The sequence below is a fragment of the Microcebus murinus genome, chromosome 5 (assembly GCF_040939455.1).
Source record: "Microcebus murinus isolate Inina chromosome 5, M.murinus_Inina_mat1.0, whole genome shotgun sequence".
In the NCBI taxonomy this organism is placed as follows: Eukaryota; Metazoa; Chordata; class Mammalia; order Primates; family Cheirogaleidae; genus Microcebus; species Microcebus murinus.
This window is the reverse complement of record NC_134108.1, coordinates 47846684-47866673: the sequence shown is the minus strand read 5'-3', so window position 1 is coordinate 47866673 and position 19990 is coordinate 47846684. Positions and strand designations below refer to the sequence as shown.

The window sequence follows — 19990 nt, the reverse complement described above, 5'->3', positions numbered from 1 at the left end:
AACAACAAAATAACAATACAACAATGAAAAATAATACAAATAAAAAAAAACAATACAGAAGACTACTTTCAGGGATCATTTCTGAATTCATTCATTCATTCTCTGAATGTGTAGAGCATGAAAAATACAGAATTAGGCTAGGGAAGGTGGCTCACGCCTGTAATCTCACACTTTGGGAGGCTAAGGCGGAAGGATGGCTTGAGGCCAAGAGTTCTAGACCAGCCTGTGGTGCATAGGGAGACCTCATCTGTAAAAAAAATAAAAAAATTAGCCAGGGTGGCATGCACTTATAGTCCCAGCTACTCGGCAGGCTGAAGCAGGAAGTTTGCTTGAGCCCAGGAGTTTGAGCCCTTGAGCCCAGGTTTAAAATATAGTATAACATGATTTACGTTGTATTAGGTATTATAAGGAATCTAGAGATGATTTAAGATATATGGGAGGATGTGTGTAGGTTACATGTAAGTACTATGCCATTTTGTATCAGAGACGTGAGCATCCTCGGATATTGGTATCTGCGGAGGTCCTGGAACCCATGGATATCGAGATGACCACAATATTAATCACAGTCCCCCAAACTCCTACGCCAGAACTCTGAAACAAGACCAAGGAAAGGTACAATTCCAGGTAGACAATCTCAGAAGTATGTGGAAATAACAACAATGGAAGGAAAAGTGATCTAGGCCTAATCCTAATAATTTTTAATCTTCATTCAGGTAAAAAAAAAAAAATTAGAATTTGTGGATGGTACTAGGGTGAGAGCCAACAATTAGATGGCTCTTTGGATTAATAGAAAAGACTCAACACTGTGTGTCTGACAAAGACTAGGAAGAGAAATATGGACAGAAGACTTTGGCAAAGTAGCACTCTGGCCAACATCAACATCAGTCTTAGTGCAGACAGGTTAGAAGAAAGTAGAATTTTCATGGAAGGATCAATTTTTCCTCATTTAAGAATTAAGGGCAAAATTAAGAACTGAATAAGAACTAATGGCCTAATTTCTTTGTTTCTCTCAAAAATCAGATAAACCATAAATAAAAATTTCAATAAATCAATATTCTACACATCTTTTATTGTTCAAGAAGAAACAGAACTGATTTTGTGAACTTACAAAATATTTGGCTTATTGACATTATTGTAGGATCACTAAGTAATCAAGTTACCCCAAATCTTAGTGATTTAAATAATACTTTCTGAGTTTATCTCTTCTTATCTTAAACTTCTAAGATTTAAGCTCATTTGAACTAGCCTTTGTTGGATGCATTTGGACCATTTTTCCAAATTCATGTATAGCCATATGTTGCTTAATACCAGGGATACATTCTGAGAAATGCATCATTAGGCAATTTCCTTGTTGTGCAGACATCATAGAATGTACTTATGCAAACCTAGATGGTGTAGTCTACACCTATGGTATAGCCTATTGCTCCTAGACTACAAAACTATATAACATGTTACTGTATTGCACACTATATAGGCAGTGGCAACATAATGTTAAGTATTTGTATATCTAAACATAGAAAATGTACAGTGAAGACGTGGTATTATAATCGTATGAGATCATCACTGTATATGTGGTCCATCGTTGACTGAAACGTTATGTAGTGCATGACTGTAGTTCAGTAATTGATTAGGGACTCTGTAACCTACACCTATCTATTAATATTTGCATTTGCATGCACATCTAATTGATAGGTGACTATCACCAGATCAATCCAGGAGTAAATGTAAAGAGCATATATTCCCTTCCTCCCTTTTTAAATAAATACAAAACATGGAAACACATTATACATCAAAAGCATGAATCACAAACAGGATTCCACATGTGCAGAGCCATTGCAACCAATTTGTATCTTCAAAGTGTTCTACTGAAGTATTGGAGTCAGTTGGTCACGCAGGTGGGCTGCAGACTATAGCTGAGCCCTCTGGATAGAGCTGTCTTGATGACCAGCATAGACACAGTCCATTGTATTCATTCAAACTAGCCAGGAACCCAGAATCGAGAGTGGTGAATCTGGTATGCCAAGGGTAAGACTCCAAGAAAACTGTTCAGTATCAAATTTGGATTTAGATGGAATGAATAAAAATTTAAATAAAGCAACAGATTAAATACCTTTCATTGTTTGGGAAGGAACAGAACACTTTTTTGATAATTTGTAAAATATCTGGTACAGGAATTATGATCAGGGTCACTAAATAATTTCGAGTTACCTAAAAATCCTAGTGATTTATTTTCTATTTTAAGGTGAAGGCTACCGTAAACTTTAATATTCAGGGTTACTTAAACTGGCATCTAAATCCAAATTGGTTTTGGATGATAATTCCCCTAGAACATTTCACTAAATCTTGATCTTATCTAAATGATGCCATGTCAAGGATGGGCTATTTACATTTTTGTTTTGTTTGTAATCCAGGGAAAATGATTTTTTAAAAAATGGAAATCCCAACGCTTTTGAATCAAAGTAAAGAAAAAAAAGATTGAAAGTTAAATATGTATATTTTTATATTAATTTTAAAAGAAACAAATGGAAAAATAACAAAGACTTTGAAAAAATTTTTAGAGTCAGAAATGTTTTCAAAATTAGACTAAAGTTCTTCAAACCATCAGGCATCACTTCCTTCTGAACTCTTCTTTTTCTACCTCTTGGTGGCTGTTAAATAATCTTTACTCCAGAAATCTTTACTCTTTTGTTCTCAGTCCTTACTTTTATAATGTCTTAACAGTGCCATGTGTGATTATTGACACCATGGAAACCCATCTTAATGAAGTGGAAAGACCGGCTGTTTAAAAAAACAAACAGAACGAACCACCCATACCTCCTAGAGTCCCGTTAGGCCAAAGGTCTGCCGTCCACCTGGTACAACAGAAATATCGTTAGAAACCAGGCATTGCATTGCCCAAAGATGTTAGTCCTTAAAATATTGGCAGGCAAAGAAATTTTTCCCTTCAAGTACATCTGAGAGGTATTTTAGTTTCAAGGCACAGTTGATCAGATTTAACAAGATTAAATGACATTTTGAGGCTGATCTAATCAATGAATATCTGTTATTAGCCATAAAGCCCTATTTCAACGTATTTTGATGTAAAGAGCTTAATTTTATGTACCCAAGTCTATGGAGTTGGTTTTCTTCTACCTGTAATCACCTCAATTGGCTCACTGGTGTACAATGCTCATGCAAAACTTCCTAAAGGAATGCCCCGCTTGTTTTAATTTGTTTCCTTTTCTGAGCAAAAACAGAGATAGAAGAAATACAGTTGTTTAAAAAAGAAAGAAGCCAAAACAAACCCTCTTGTTCCATTCAGAAGATTTCTGTTCATCTTCCTTTGAAGTCAAAGGGTAGTGTAAAGTTTTGATTTGCAACAAACTCTGAGATTATCCATTAACCACTCTAGCAGGCTTTCTATTCCCTTTCAAACATACATCTATTTTTTAAAGGGACCAGTCTCTTTTCTTTGAGTTTACCTTTTAGAAAAGTATATTTAAGCAGAATGGTCTTCTAGAGTTATGGTACAGCTTTTCAAATGTTGGATGGATATATTCTTAGAAATCACTCCAAACTGCATGCAAATGAGAAACAACAAGCTGAAGTTGCTAATTTCTGGTGTGAACAGCAGTGAGTAAAACTGCTCTGAATTTAGTATCCCTATTGGAAAGTAGGAAGTTGAAGAAATCAGTTTAAATTTCATAATCACTGAAAATGTTATATAGCATTTATTATCCCATTTTTGGATTTACCATGTGAATGTAAAAAATGTAAAAGATACAGGTCCCCTCCGTTCCTCAAAGAGTTTATTTGCCAAGAGACACAATGAATGCATATGTTGTCCACCCCTCTTTTCAGTTTTATGATGTGTATCTGAAGAGGAAGGGCAGCAGTCAGAGAAATCAAAACCGGGGTCCTCAAACTTTTTAAACGGGGCCAGTTCACTGTCCCTCAGACCGTTGGAGGGCTGGACTATAGTTTAAAAAAAACTATGAACAAATTCGTATGCACACTACACATATCTTATTTTGAAGTAAAAAAACAAACGGGCAAAAACACCCGCACGTGGCCCGCAGGCCGTAGTTTGAGGACGCCTGATCAAAATCATCACGGACAAGGACAGATGATGACTGACTGAAATCTTTTTATCCCTGAAAGAGCATAGTTAACTGCAACAATCGTGAATGACAAATATCGGGCAGGGTGGTGGTTGCTTTTGCTCAGTTCTGCAAAGACAGGTGTAGTTCATTAAGCCCCACAGTCTGCAGTACTCCACTGGGCCTGTCATTGCCTTGCTTTCCTGGCCTTTGTTAGTACTTCGTACAGTCAAAACTGTCACTTCAAGTTCACTGTTAGAAATAAAGTTATTTTTGTTTGAAGAGTCTTCAGTAGTTCCCGTTCTTCTTTAACCATTATTCCTCAAAGATATATAGTTTAACTTATGTGTACCAGAGTTTTATCCTATTCTTTAAGTAATATGTTCCATAGAAGGATTGTATATGCAAAGCAACTCCCAAATGCAAAAGGAGCCGAGAAACCAAAGAATGAGGCAGATAATACCAGTTTGCTGGTATAGGATGATTTATTAGGGAAACTTACTAACTGAAGCATGGTCTTGGGTAGCCACAAGACAGTGAGATCTGCACATAACAACCCCTCAGACCCAGAACTTATATCTTGGGGAAAAGTATACTTGCTCTGGGAGGAATGTGTAGGTGGTTACAGGTGTCACAGCCTATGATGTGTGCAGCAATACCCAGGGTTGTTTTGGAGGAAAGACAGAACTTACAGTGAATAGGTGTTCCTACATAAAGTGTAATATATCAACTAGATATTTTGGAGGCATTCCTGGACATTTAAATAGATTAGCATTTAAAATAAATTCACTCTTGTCCCCACAGATAAATTGCATAAACATTAAAGATTTTAAGCAAAAAGTACTCATCCCCTTAACAAGGGGAGGAGGGGAGGATAATGAAGCTAGTGACCATCACCGCCAAATAACACAATCTGAGAAAACAGTATAGTAGGTCATTATTGGGCCTTTTTGACCAGTGGCATCCTTGCCTTGCAGGTGTGTACCACCACTGGGTTTCATGGGCTTCTGTAAATAAAGTGATTTGTGGTCCCCCTCTATTGAGCATTCTTTCACTGTGAAACCATTTGGTGAAGAGAAGCTTGAGTTTCTAATGCACTTTTGTCAGTGTTGTAAGAGCTGATTTTATACCACAGCCACCCACTTAACTTCTTTCATGATTGATTATCTGAGAGCCAGAGGACTGTGCCTTGGATTCTCAGTGGAAGAACACCATCTGATGTCTCCAAATGTCTTGCGCTGCAGCTCCCAGGTAGGAGAGAGGTGGAAAGGAGAGAGATCAGGGCTGAGGCCATTCCAGGGAGATGATCACTTCCTTAGGCTGCTGCCCTCACCTCAAAAAGTGGGATCTGCCTCTGGTCTCTAGTGCAGGGAGAGGAACCTACCTTCAGTTGGCTGATCAGAAGAAACATGTTATACATACAGAAAGGTATACCACCGTTTAGTTGAAGTGGGGGTGGCTAAAGGAAGGGAAAACTTGCACTAGTTTGCCTTTTTGTTTCTCTTCTTTCACTCATAGATAAAAAATGAGCAGATGTTTTGGGATGTGATTCTTGATTATCTTTGGATAGCAAAACAATAAATAGGGTTTCACACAATCTAAAAATGGCTTTAGTGTGCAAGAACAGGATCTCTGAAAAAAAAAACAAAACCCAAATATGTAAAACAAATATCTTTTGTGGTCAGTGAAAGCTGTTGATGCTTAAATGATGAAAAATGTTTTAGGTGCAGCTAGTATGCAAGATGCCAATCAGCAAAGTTTTGTTAATCCCCTGTAAGTGTGCAGCCTTGGATTAAACACACATTAGAGAATATAAATAAAAGACTAATTCCTGGCGGGGCACGGTGGCTCACGCCTGTAATCCTAGCACTCTGGGAGGCCGAGGCGGGTGGATTGCTCGAGGTCAAGAGTTCAAAACCAGCCTGAGGAAGAGCGAGACCCTGTCTCTACCATAAATAGAAAGAAATTAATTGGCCAACTAATATATATAGAAAAAATTAGCTGGGCATGGTGGCACATGCTTGTAGTCTCAGCTACTCGGGAGGCTGAGGCAGGCAGTAGGATCACTTGAGCCCAGGAGTTTGAGGTTGCTGTGAGCCAGGCTGATGCCATGGCACTCACTCTAGCCTGGGCAACAAAGCAAGACTCTGTCTCAAAAAAAAAAAAAAAAAAAAAAGACTAATTCCTACCCTAAAGAAATTTACACCTTCATTCGAAACCAGCCTGAGCAAGAGCAAGACCCCGTCTCTACTATAAATAGAAAGAAATTAATTGGCCAACTAATATATATAGAAAAAAATTAGCCAGGTATGGTGGCGCATGCCTATAGTCCCAGCTACTTGGGAGGCTGAGGCAGTAGGATTGCTTGAGCCCAGGAGTTTGAGGTTGCTGTGAGCTAGGCTGACGCCATGGCACTCACTCTAGCCTGGGCAACAAAGTGAGACCCTGTCTCAAAAAAAAAAGAAATTTACACCTTCAGATAAAGTCTAATTTATCTTTAAAGTTAACTTTAAACGACTGCTCTACAAAAAAAAAAAAAAATAGTATCCCTTGTGTAGGCAGTGAACTCTAGTATAAGCTTTATATTGGTTTAAAAAATAAATTAGGTTAAGTATGAAAACATCTCTTCAACATTTTCATGTCTCTACCCATACAACTCGTTAGAAATATCACTTTTGCCCCATATTCTTTTTTTTCTTCTATTTTTGTTGCCACTTGAACTCAAAGTTTTGTTCAATATTCATACTTTCTGCTGAACTAAAGTACATACCAGTCTCCAGAAGATGAGAAATGGGCAGAAATTTGTAAAGCAGTCAGCAGCAGTTATGGGAGGACCAGGCTACAAAGAGAACACACCAGTCCTCTTGGGTGCTGCTGCCTCGGTGAGGAAGGATCTCCAGGACCCACAGATCCAGGATCCCCAGATTGCCTCACTCACTGACCAAACATTTTTAGTTTGCAGATTTTGGTCGGGGATGGGGAGGGAGTATTAGAAGCTTGCTTTATTCAAATAACAACAACAATAAAATCTGATGAAATAATGTCTCATATAATTAACGAACTAAGTTTCCACTTAAGCATAATTTGAATTACTCAATTTACCCTCTTTCAAAAGACCCCAAACATTTCACCTTATTATTCCTTTGAAGGATTACAAAGGAGAGCATGGGGCAAAAATAACCACTAATAAAGAATAATAGCATTCTTTCCTTAAACCTCCTTAACTTTCTTTTTTCCTTAACCGAAAAAAGAAAGAAAAAGTAATAAAAAAAGAGGGGAAAAAAAAGAGAAAAAAAATAATAATACCAATCTGGCAGCAGATGTTCTTGGTTTCATCAAAAGAATGGTAAATTCAGTCTTATGAATACTAAAGAAAGTTTCTTGAAAACTCATAATGGATCCTTTTGGTGCTTCCTGAAGTGGATCAATACATTGGGGTCTGGATTTAAATTCCAAATAAAGCCAATGAGTGCACATTAATTATATCCCAGCTGCCTTACATCAGGTCATTCATTTTCCTCCAGAAGTGAGCTGGAAACCATCTCTTTCAATTTTGTATAATATCACTTGATGGAGAGTGATAAAGGCCTAGAGAAATAAGCCAGTTTGAAGTCACCTTCCTCAACTGTGTCTTGTTTTTGCAGCCACAAGTGGATTTCTTAAGCATAATGCAAGCCACATAAGTAATTTTAAATTTTCTAGTAGCCATGTTAAAGAAAAAAGAAACAAATGAAATTAGTTTTGTGATATATTTTATTAATATTTAACCAATATGGCCAAAATATTGGAACATGAATGAATACTTAAAAATTATTGAGATATCATGCATGCTTTTTCCCCACTAAGACTTCTAAATCCTGTGTTTTACACTTGCAGCATCTCTCAATTCAAACTAGGTGTATTTCAGTGCTCAATTGGCCACAGAGTGCTAGCACGGTGTGCTTAAGGAAGCAGCTGGAGGTGAGGTTGTGCTAGCAAAGCAGAAGTATTTATCTGTCAAACCAGAAGTTTGAGCTTTACTCTAAGGGATAGGGGAGCCATAAAAGGATCTTAAGCAGAGAAGTGACATTTTTTATTTTGAACTTAACCTAGTAGCCTCAGGAATATAGGTTAGAGGAGAGAGATTGGTGAGGAATGATAAGACTGGAACTAAAATATTTTGGGGAACATGGACCAAAGGAGGCAAGTCTGAGAGATTTAGGTGGTAACATCATTAGGATTGGATTCGAAGAGAGGGAGATGGTGTAATCTAAGATGGTTGTCAGGTTTTGTTGTGGGTAGTTAGGCAAAAAATAGTATTAAATGAAATGGGGGGAGATGAGTTCAGCATGGGGCATGTTGACTTTGAGGTGCCTTTGAGACAGGCAGCTGTGTATGTCTAGTTTTACATAAAGAGTCTGCTCAAGAATGTGCAGAGAAACTAACAAAGCTCAGTAGGAACACTTAATGCCTAAGCTGCCAAATGAAAACTGTAGGCAATAACAAGAAGTTAGAAAACCAAAGAAGGTAGAGGTAAGAACATATTAGCATGTTTAATTGACATTGTGAATAAACCTGTCCTACTGGGCCAGATAGGATTAGGGCTGAGATCAAAGCTGGTCTAATGCAGTTTGCAGACATGTTTTGTTTGGCTTTTGTAGGGTTGGATCACACAGTATTCTAAATTTAAGTGCCAACATTTCCACACAAAATCCAGATTTCTGATTTTTCTTTAAAAGGTGGCTGGGAGTTAGATCTGACAACATTGGTAGTCATATACGGTAGTAATCCCTGAGGTGTATGCCCTTTCTCTCCAGTGAATCTGTTTTAATCCGTTGTTATTTGGTTGGGCCTTGTAGAAATGTGAATTTTCTATTTCTGAGCCAAGGATCAGTAGGTAATAAAAGTACAAAGATGGATTAACAACAGATTATGGAGGGTTTTGAATACCAAACTAAGGAGTGTAAATGTAGGCAGTGGGCAACCTTCCAATGAGGAATTGATGAGATTAAAGCCATATTTAGGATGGTTATTCTAGACTAGTATGCAAATACAGACGCTAGGGAGAATGGTTTCTAGTTTTCAAAGAGAAGAAAGGAGACGGTATTGAGATATACAAATGGGCTTAAAAAATGCAAATTGAAAGTGTCTTAAGGAGATGTTATCCAGAAAGATGACTCACTGCCATGTGGGAACCATATGGGCCATTGAACTTGGTGGGAAATTTGCTTGCAGACTTCCAGAACTCAGGCTGATGTTTGATGTGGAGGACAATGATTGTTAGATGTTATGGAAAAGTCAAACAAAATATGCTTACTTATTATTTATCAGTGGCACACTGGTGACTATAGGCACTGTTCTAAGTAGACTGTAAATGGAGGGGAAAGGTCCTTTTAATAAAAGGCTAAAATTAATATCTGATTATTAACTGTGTGCCAAGCACTATTCTAAGCTCTTTACATGGTATTTTATTTAATCCTCATAACCACTCTCTGAAGTAGGTATTATTGCAATTTCCATTTTATAGATAAGGAAACCCAGACCCTAGAGGTTAAGAACTTACCCAAAGTCGCAAGGCTGATAAGGATGGAACCAGAACTTGAACCAAGCAGTCTGACTCTCCAGAGGCTTATCTTTGAACTATGTTAAATTGCCTCCAAATCTTTATTTGTTCTCACATGGGCAACTTCATAGGTAGAGAACATTATGCTTTTATCCTGGAAGCTCTCATATACTTATTTCAGGGCCATCAGTTTGGTTCGGTCTTCCTAGAAGAAATGACATTCAAGGCCAGGCGCAGTGGCTCACGCCTGTAATCCTAGCACTCTGGGAGGCCGAGGCGGGCGGATTGCTCAAGGTCAGGAGTTCAAAACCAGCCTGAGCGAGACCCCATCTCTACCATAAAAATAGAAAGAAATTAATTGGCCAACTAATATATATAATATAAAAATCAGCCGGGCATGGTGGCTCGTGCCTGTAGTCCCAGCTACTCGGGAGGCTGAGGCAGGAGGATCGCTTGAGCCCAGGAGTTTGAGGTTGCTGTGAGCTAGGATGACGCCACGGCACTCACTCTAGCCTGGGCAAGAAAGCGAGACTCTGTCTCAAAAAAAAAAAAAAAAAAAGAAAGAAATGACATTCAAGAACTGACCCTTTAACTGTCTTTCAGAGTAGATAATGTGCTAGGTCCTTGGGTGACCTTGAGAGAGCATGGTTGTGGTGTGTTCAGAGGTCTGCTCTTTTCCTTTAGCTAAGGGCTTAATGTTAGCTTGTCAAGTATGTGCTGGTAACCCTTCATTGGGAAAACTCCTATTTCTTTTTATGTGAACTAGGTCATATTATATTTTGTTCATATATTTACATGAAAAATTACCACAGAAGAAATTTTATAACTACTTGAATTTGGAAAGGGGTGAGAGCCTATAACATTATAGAAAAACAAAGGCATTTGATGCATAGCCTCAAACTGTGTCAAGTTTTCCTACCATATATATTGTGGTTTCCTTCTTTTTGGTCTACAGATGAAACATGTGGAGGAAAGATTTCAAGATGAAAAAAATAAAGAGGTGGTTCTCATGTGTATTGGCATCACTTCAGGAGTTGGACGACTACTCTTTGGCCGGATTGCAGATTATGTACCTGGTGTGAAGAAGGTTTATCTGCAGGTACTTTTATTTATTTATTTATTTATTTTTTATTTATACCATGATTCCTCACAATGGACGCAGGTACTTTTTTATACCTCTTCCCTAACAAGATTGTTCTTATTACCTGATGGCTCATTAAATATACTTATATGCTTAAATTTTTTTATAAAAATAAGAAACATTTTCTAGAACATAGCTTCTACAGGCAGTTTTTCAAGGACAAAATCAGTATGAGTTTAGGTTTTAAACATGAGAAATTGGCAGTGAAACAACAATCTTCTTTGTTTTATTGTGAAACTCCACCAAACCAAAATGGTTTTTGCCCATTATTTTTTCTAAGAATGTTTTTTGGCATAATTCTCATAGTCATGTGCAGATCCTGTGCCTTTTGCAATGCCTTATGAAATTTGGGTGCATGTGTAACTTTTCAGCTTCTTTATTGAAAATTGCCCCCTGGGTGTTTGAGGTGTGTGTAAAAATATGCTAATTCTAAGATCATTACTGACACTTATTCAACAGAACAGGTGTTTAAGTGACTCCTTCATGCCAGATACTGTGCTCAATGCTGCAGATTTAAAGAAACATGGTCTGTGCCCTCAGTTACTAGCTAATAATCTCTTAGGAGACAAATATAAAGCAGTGTTGCAGCACAGTGAAATAATGAGTATGCTAGGTGGTGCCATGGAAACAGAGGCACCCAGCTTGTGAATCACTAGTGAGGTCTGAGCAGTGTTAAGAGGTGAGGACTAGATATGTAGATCAGGAAGATGGAGAAAGATAATCCAAGCAGAGGAAACCACACGGGCAAAGACATGGTAGTGTCGTCATGGGATGTTACATCTGGGAAATGTTTGAGTGAAATCAAGGGAGAATAATAGATGGATTGGTTGTGGGTACAGGCAGGAAGCAGGTTGGCAAGGGCCTTCACATATATAAAAGAGGATGAACTCTATCCTGACATCTACCAGGAGCCATTAAAGGATTTTAAGCCAGGGATTAACATGAGTTATGTTGTATAAAGATCAATCTGGAAACTGTTAAGGGTGGAATGGAGTGGAGGAGGGGACAAGAGTTGAGATAGTTACAAAATGCCACATATTAAATGATTCCATTTACATGAAATGTCCAGAATAGGCAGAGCCATGGAGGAAAAGGTAGATTAGTGATGCTCAGGGGCTGGGGGAAGGAAGGAATGGGGAGTAACTGCTACTGGGTATGGGGTTTCTTTGTGGGGTGAGGAAAATGTTCTAAGATTAGATAGAGGTGATGGTTGCACAATGTAACGAATGTACTAAAACCCACTGAATTGTACACTTTATTTATTTTTGGGACAGAGTCTCACCCTGTTGCCCAGGCTACAGTGCCGTGGAGTCAGCCTAGCTCACAGCAACTCCTGGGCTCAAACTCCTGGGCTTAAGCGATCCTTCTGCCTCAGCCTCCCGAGTAGCTGAGACTACAGGCATGCACCACCATGCCCAGCTAATTTTTTCTTTCTTTTTTTTTTAATTTTTATTTTTTTTTACTTTATCCTTTCCATTACAAAGGGTACATTGGCTAACTTTTTTTCTATAATTTTAGTTGGCCAATTAATTTCTTTCTATTCTCTAGTAGAGACCTGGTCTCGCTTTTGTTCAGGCTGGTTTCGAACTCCTTACCTTGAGCAATCCTCCCGCCTCAGCCTCCCAGAGTGCTAGGATTATAGGCATGAGCCACTGCGCCCGGCCAATAAAGCTATAATTTAAAAAAGAGTGGAGGCACAGGGACTAGTTGGAGACTATTGAAGTAGTTAAGGCAGGAAGAACCAAGGGAGCAAATAGAGTAAACAAGGGATACAGAAGATGAGAATCTGATGGAGCCACTTGAGCTAGATCTGAGATTTGTGGTTTGGTTAACAGAGTAGATGGTTTTCCCATCTTATCAGGATTAGTAATCCAGTAAATCCACATAGGATGATGAGTTTATTTTTGCCATGTTAAGTTTGTGATGTCTGTGGGAAAGCCAAGTTGAGTTTGGAGCTCATGGGAGAGTCTGGATAAGAGACCTGTGGGACAAGGGCTTCCAAGGGAGACTGAAGGGAGTAGCCAGGTTGGTAAGAAAAAAAGAGGGACTAGAATGTTTCTAGGGGCAGGAGTGGTCAGCAGTGTCAGTAGCTAGTGAGAGAGAGACTAAAAGTTTTCCATTGGATTTAGCAACAGGGAGGCCGTTAGGGATCTTACAGAGAATGGTTTCAGTGAAGTGGCAGGTGCAAAAGACTGATCATGATCAGCTGAACAAATGGAAATATAGAAACTTTGTCCAAAAGGTTGGACAAAGGCTGTGGAAGGGAGGTAAAGGAGAGCCACAGGGGGTATTAAAGATTGAGGGATTAAGCATGTCTACCTCTTACAGAGGAGTGGCAGTATTTGAACAGGGTCCTGAAAAAGATGAAATTTTAACACAGGAAAATGATTCCCCCAGCCCTTTAAGGGAGGTACCATCATTATTTCTACTTATAATTTTTTCTTTTTCTTTTTAGAGACAGGTTCTCACTTTGTCACCTAGGCTGGAGTACAGTGGCACAATTATAGCTCATTGCATTCATAAACTCCTGGACTCAACTGATCCACCCACCTAAGCCTCCTGAGTAGTTAGGACTACAGGCACGTGCCACCATGCCCAGCTGATTTTTTTTTTTTTTTTTTTTTGAGACAGAGTCTCACTTTGTTGCCCAGGCTAGAGTGAGTGCCATGGCGTCAGCCTAGCTCACAGCAACCTCAAACTCCTGGGCTCAAGCGATCCTCCTGCCTCAGCCTCCCGAGTAGCTGGGACTACAGGCATGCGCCACCACGCCCGGCTAATTTTTTCTATGTATATTAGTTGGCCAATTAATTTCTTTCTATTTAGAGACGGGGTCTCGCTCTTGCCCAGGCTGGTTTCGAACACCTGACCTTGAGCAATCCGCCCGCCTCGGCCTCCCAGAGTGCTAGCATTACAGGCGTGAGCCACCGTGCCCGGCCCGATTTTTTAATCTTTTATAAAAATAGGGTCTTGCTATGTTGTTCAGGCTGGTCTTGAGCTCCTGGCCTCAAGTGATCTTCCTGCCTTGGCCTCCCAATAGGATTACAGGTGTGAGCAACCACACCTGACTGTTTCTCCTTATAGACGCAAATGCTGAGGAACAGAGAAGCTACCTTACTGTGGGTATCTGTGTGTATATAGGTCCAGGCAGACAGTCACAGGGAAGTGTCTGTTCACACAGCTAGAAGGAAGTGTAGACAGTTGGTAGTGTGCTACTTTTGAAATGTATTTATTGTATTATGATCATTCCCTCCTTTAACAATACATCACTGCAGATATCCTTATCTAACATTTAGCTGAACATTTATAGTCTTGTTCTCAAGTGCCAAGGGAGCCCTCTGATGCACATTTGTTGCATTACATATTGTCAGCTTCTTTTTTATTCATTCAAAAAATTATGAGGACCTCCTCTGCCCCAAGCACCAGCTTAGACCCGCCAGGTACCAACAAGACAGACAGACATGGTCCCTGAGTTCCTAAAGCAAGACTGAGGGAGGAAAAAGCTGGCTGTGTCTGGGAACTCAAGAAGACAGGGAGAGTGACACGGGAAGAGACTGTAGGGGAGAGCTAGGAGGGGCCAGATTATACAGGGCCTTGAAAGCCAAGATGAAGAGATTTTGCTTTAAGTGTAGTGGAGAATGTTGGTCTGATTTTGCATTTTAAGGTCACTGTGATTGCTCTGTGTGGAAGATGGACTATAGGGAGGGAAGCAAGAGTACAACAGGGGAGGGAGACCAGTTGGGAGACAGTACAGTGGTGCAGGTGATGGAGGCCTGGACTAAGATGCTATAATGGATGAAGTCATGATATACTTTATACGGCAATGTTTTACTTCAAAACAACTTTTGAAAGTTTTCCCCCTACAAATGGGGCAAAGAGGTCATTTGCAACATTTTGGGAGAACATTTTAATACTTGAGTATTTCAAGTAATTTACAGAAGAAAATATGGCCTTTCCTAACTTGCCCCATGTTGGTCTGTAGTTACAAAGCAGTAAGTTAAAAGTCAGTATTGTGGGTCAGATATTTCATTTTAGATCAAAGGTAGCCACAGCCTGGCTTCTTTTAGGTCTTATCTACTTTTTTTCATCTAAATTTAGAGCAGTGTTGTGGCACCCAGCAGGACATGCTGAGTCACAGGTGTGATGGCTGCAATTCAGACAGGCCTGTGAAGGAGTAAGAAAGTCTTCAGTGTGTCCTGTGACTGCTGGGAGCCCTGGACAGACTCCACCTTGAGAACACAGTGGCACAGGAGACCGACCACACAGGCCCAACCCACGCAGGGTGCTGGACTCACTCCCATAGTCACTCCCCTCTGCCTCTCCTTTTTCCTGGCTTCCCTGCCCCAACTTCCCAGATACTCAGTGTGGTTTTTGATTCTTGGCTCTTTCTTCTCTGCTACAACTGACTCTAGCTCTGCCTGTTTGTCTTTCCTCTTTCTCCCTCTCTGCCTCTCTGGCTGTCTGCCTTTTGGCCCAGCCTTTAAGGGTTAGAATGTTCTGCTTACCTTCCCTTCTTCCCTTTCATTGGTAGTGTGTTATCTCAGATGTAACCACTCCCTGCTTTTGTCTATTATGGCCCAACCTCATGGGGCTGTGACAGTTCTCTTCCCTCCTTGTCTCCTTGAAGCCAGTTCTGAGTAGCAGCCAGGCCTAGAACACCAGTGACATAGACACTTTAAACAACTCTCCCACATGATCTAGTTTCGGATCACAGTCATCCCCAGTTTGGAAGGCTGCAGAGTTGAAGAGCACAGGCTATGGAGTGGAACACCAATTCACCCCAGTTCTACCACCAACTTGTCTTCAAAACCCACATCAGGCTGTGGTGAGAATTCTTTTTATTTTTTTATTATTTGTTTTTGGAGACAGAGTCTCACTGTGTTACCCGGGCTCAGGTGCCGTGGCGTCAGCCTAGCTCACAGCAACCTCAAACTCCTGGGCTCGAGCGAGCCTTCTGTCTCAGCCTCCCGAGTAGCTGGGACTGCAGGCATGTGCCACCATGTCTGGCTAATTTTTTCTACTTTTGGTAGAAACGGGGGTCTTACTCTTGCCCAAGCTGGTCTCAAATGATCCACCTGCCTTGGCCTCCCAGAGTGCTGGTATTACAGGCGTGAGCCACCGTGCAGGCTGTGCTGAGGATTCTTGATGACAGCTTATATAAAGTACTTGGTCCAGACTGGATGATTAATAAATCCTTCCTTTATTATCTTTTAATATTCTGTTAAATACTGATGGCCAATCCTGATTTGGAATAGGTCTCAGGAAAGGAGATCTAGTTATCCTGAATTAGAGTCTTTGTTTATAATTTAAAAAAAAATTTTTTTTGTAGAGACAGGGTCTCACTATGTTGCCCAGGCTAGTATCCAACTCTTGGCCTCAAGCAATCCTGCTGCCTCGGTCTCCCACAGTACTGGGATTAGAGGTGTTAGCCACCATGCCTGCGCCCTAGAGTCTTTGCTTATAGATAATTGTATTATATAGAATAACAATGGTTAAAGAAAATCTTTGCAAAAGTTCCTAGGGTATATACTTTATTGGGAGAGGAGAGGCTGCATGTGCCCTGGTATCATCTTAACATTTTCTCTAACCTCACAGGCGCGTCTTTCACCATTAAATTACTACAGATTTATTAATATGTAAGTGTTTTAGAAGGGTGAGAATGTTTCAAAGGTTTGAAAGTTATAACTTTGCATGAAAGAAATGAAAACTTTGGATTTAAGTCGCTTTTCCATTGTGTCATATATCTCTGTGATGTGGACATGTTGAAGCAGACATCATGTCCACGTATACAAAGCAGACAACCCAAACAGCATACGTGTGTGCGTAGGAATGGTCTGCAAAGATGCAAAACAAACAAATGGTTATTCCTGAAGAAGAGGTGGGCATGAGTTGAGGGTGGGAGGGGGTTGAAGCAAGACTTTCATACATTACTGTGTACATTTCTCTAAGGTTGAATTTTTTAAAGAACGTATTCATGAGTTACTTTCGTAACTTAGAAAAATTAATGACTTTCACATCCACCTTCCTGTGTAATCTTCCTCTTCCAGTTCAGGTAGAATAAACTGATCAGTGTTGCCTATTTTTTTTTTTTTCATTCCATTTTAGCATTTTAAATTTTCCTGAAGATGTCTTGGAATGAGAGTATATACTTTATCAAACCTAAGATATTTACAAAATAGTATCCAGGTACTTAATAATTCTTCAGCCTAAATAAAGAAGCAGAGATCCATACTCATAGTCTTATCTTTTTTTCTTTCTTTTTTTCTTTTTTGTTTTTTTTGAGATAGGGGAATCTCACTGTGTTGCCTAGGCTGGTATGGAACCTCTGGCCTCAAGCGATATTCTTGCTTCAGCCTCCCAAGTAGCTGGGATTATAGGCTCAAGCCACTGTGCCCTGCCATAATCTCATCTAGACTGGCACTGGGCGTGAATACATCAAGTGACAGTTCCTCCATCAGGTAGAAAGGATACTAGTCATGTGCCGTGGAAAAGGTTGAACAGACCCCTTGTGAAACACTTAGAAAGTATTATGATCTCTGAGTACTTCAGAAGACACCAGCTACATCTGGCTGTGTGGCCTGAACATTTCTCTATAGTTTGTGAAGGACCAGCAGAACGCTGCTGCCAACTGTTTTCTGTCCTGAGTGTCTAGCCAGAGGCTCTGAAAGTCTAGAAAGTTGATATTGAATAAACTTATAGGATCAACACTTGAATCTAACTGTGACGAATTAAGTGTCTGTCTCCAAAAATGCCTTCTGCTTGCTTATTCAGGTGCAGCTCATTTTTCCTCTTGAGCTACACTTAAGATTCCTGAGCAAAACTTAACCTGACATTTCTCCCAGAATGTTTTCTTTGTGATAACAAAGAAATGGGAAAGGTAATAGCACAAGAAATTTTTATCCTTAGGTACACAAACTAACTCACAGGGTGTTAATTCTTTTAGAGCCCGTGGTGCTGTGACAAAAGATACTTCCTTGGATGGTTTTAAGAAAACAAAAGCAATGTAGACATCTAAACTATCATTGTCTAATGTTAGTGCCAGAGCCTAGAAGAAAATTAGGAGCCTCTGAATCTAACCAGAGCTGCTGTGTTTGAAAGAAAAAAAAAAAGATTGTATATAATACTAAGTTTATTCATCCTTTAAACTGGGTCCGAGTATGTACAGATCAATATTTATTTTGGAAAGTGATCAGGAAGTACTGAACCTCTTATATGTACAGTTTGCTAAACCTTGGCATGTGTTGCTGGTGACTTGGGTGTCCCTGTGTATGAGGAACAGGTGTGTTCTCATCAGCTTGGCCTACTTACCTTCTAATTTAGCTACGTTTTGGGTGGAAACATCTGCTGGGAAAGAGCATCACTAGTATAGCTACAAATAAGGTAGAAGCAATGAGTTATTTTTCTGACAAATGCTTTACAAATAAATGTGTAAATATCTATAAACTCGAGTCTTAAAGGAAAACGAAAAATTTCTCTGTTAAATAACTAAATTAATAAATCATTGTCAAATAATTGAAAAAAATTAAATTAGTATAGTTTGAATTGAGAAAAAGAGAACTTGCAGACAGGTAAAGTATTAAGAAATAATATGCTTAAAATATATAGTCATAAATTTGAAACTCTTAAGTGGATAAGTTTTTACAAAACTGACCAAAGATCAAAAATTTGAAGAGGCCAAAGATGGATAGAGAAATCAGGAAAACAACCAAACATAAAATGCCTAGACTCATGTTATATAAATTGTTCCAAGAAAGCATTCATAATGAAAGCAAAATTGACTGTGTGCCAACTACTGCATTAGGCTTCCAACATTCACTAAATATAAAATTCTACAGAGCTGGTTTTCTTATCTTGAAAGAGATTCGTACTGAACAAAATAGGAAAAGAACATGAAACACATTAAAAGGAAAAAAATGTATTCTTGAAAGCTAACCTAGTATAATTACAATGGTGTGGTTGAGAATGTTTGGTCTGTGGATTTACCAATTAAATCCATTGAATCAGGCCTTGTAGTGTCCTAAAGTTTTATTCTAGATTCTTTGGAATTTGTCATTATAGATATGTTTCTAAGATTTTAATAACTTCCTATGTTATCTCCTTTTGTGTTTGTAGATAGAACAAAAATGTATCTGTTATTAGGAATATTAAGGTTTGTCTGGTTACCTTTTCAATAAAAATAACTACTTAAATCCTTACCTATTTGTTAATTTTAAACCCCTTTCTACATTTTGATTTCTCTTTACATCTCTTTTTGTCTTGATAGATGGAAAGCATCAGGAAGTCTTGCTCAAGGTTACAAAGAGCTAGAACCTGGTCTTGTTCCTCTGAACCCTAGTTCTTTCCAACCTACAAGGCTGTAAGCCCAATAATTACTGCTGCTAACAAATTATGTTTATGCTTTCATGGAAGTTGGGTTGGAGAAAAGGATATTTAATTAGAAAATAAAAATCAGAGGCTGGGCGTGGTGGCTCACGCCTGTAATCCTAGCATTCTGGCTGAGGCAGGCAGATCATTTGAGCTCAGGAGTTCAAGACCAGCCTGAGCGAGAGTGAGACCCCATCTCTACTAAAAAAATAGAAAGAAATTAGTTGGACAACTAAAAAAAAAATACATATATATGCCAGTCATGATGGCGCATGCCTGTAGTCCCAGCTACTTGGGAGGCTGAGGCAGGAGGATTGCTTGAGCCCAGGAGTTTGAGGTTGCCGTGAGCTAGGCTGATGCCATGGCACTCTAGCCGAGGCAACTGAGTGAGACTCTGTCTAAAAAAAAAAAAAAAAGAAGAAGAAAGAAACAAGTGATAGTTGCTATTGTATGCACACTTTTTTTTAAAAGTGTGATGCTTTTTAAGACTTTGTTTTCTGCTCACTGGTGAATTATCCAGTTTTAAATAGTTTTGTGCCTTTAAAAAGTTACTGAATTATCTGTTTCCTCCTTTTTTGTACCAAATATATTTTGAATATATAACTGTGGCAGCATATAGAACACTTCATTTGCACTTACTTATTTAAATGCCCATTTCTCTATAACCCAAGGGTAGGAGCCAAGTCTTACACATTGTTGAAATCTCTAGCACATGGCACGATGCCTACCATATGGGAGGCAAAATCAGGTGTCTGATTCTATTAACTTCTCTAACACTGAAATGAAGGTGTTCAGTGGCTCAAAATAAATATTCTGAGCCTAATTCTGGGGTACTTAAATATGAAATACATCTGTAACATTTGCTAA

The 19990-nt window shown here is 39.2% G+C and overlaps 1 protein-coding gene across 2 annotated transcripts in view; it reads left to right on the top strand.

Moving 5' to 3' along the window:
- The window catches only part of SLC16A10 (solute carrier family 16 member 10), a 117812-nt gene that overhangs the window by 87519 nt on the left and 10303 nt on the right, over window positions 1-19990 (top strand). For both annotated transcript variants that reach the window (XM_012753075.3, XM_012753074.2), the window contains exon 4: window positions 10577-10720. In XM_012753075.3, coding sequence (XP_012608529.2) covers window positions 10577-10720 — 144 coding nt within the window. The remainder of the gene's footprint in view (window positions 1-10576; window positions 10721-19990) is intronic.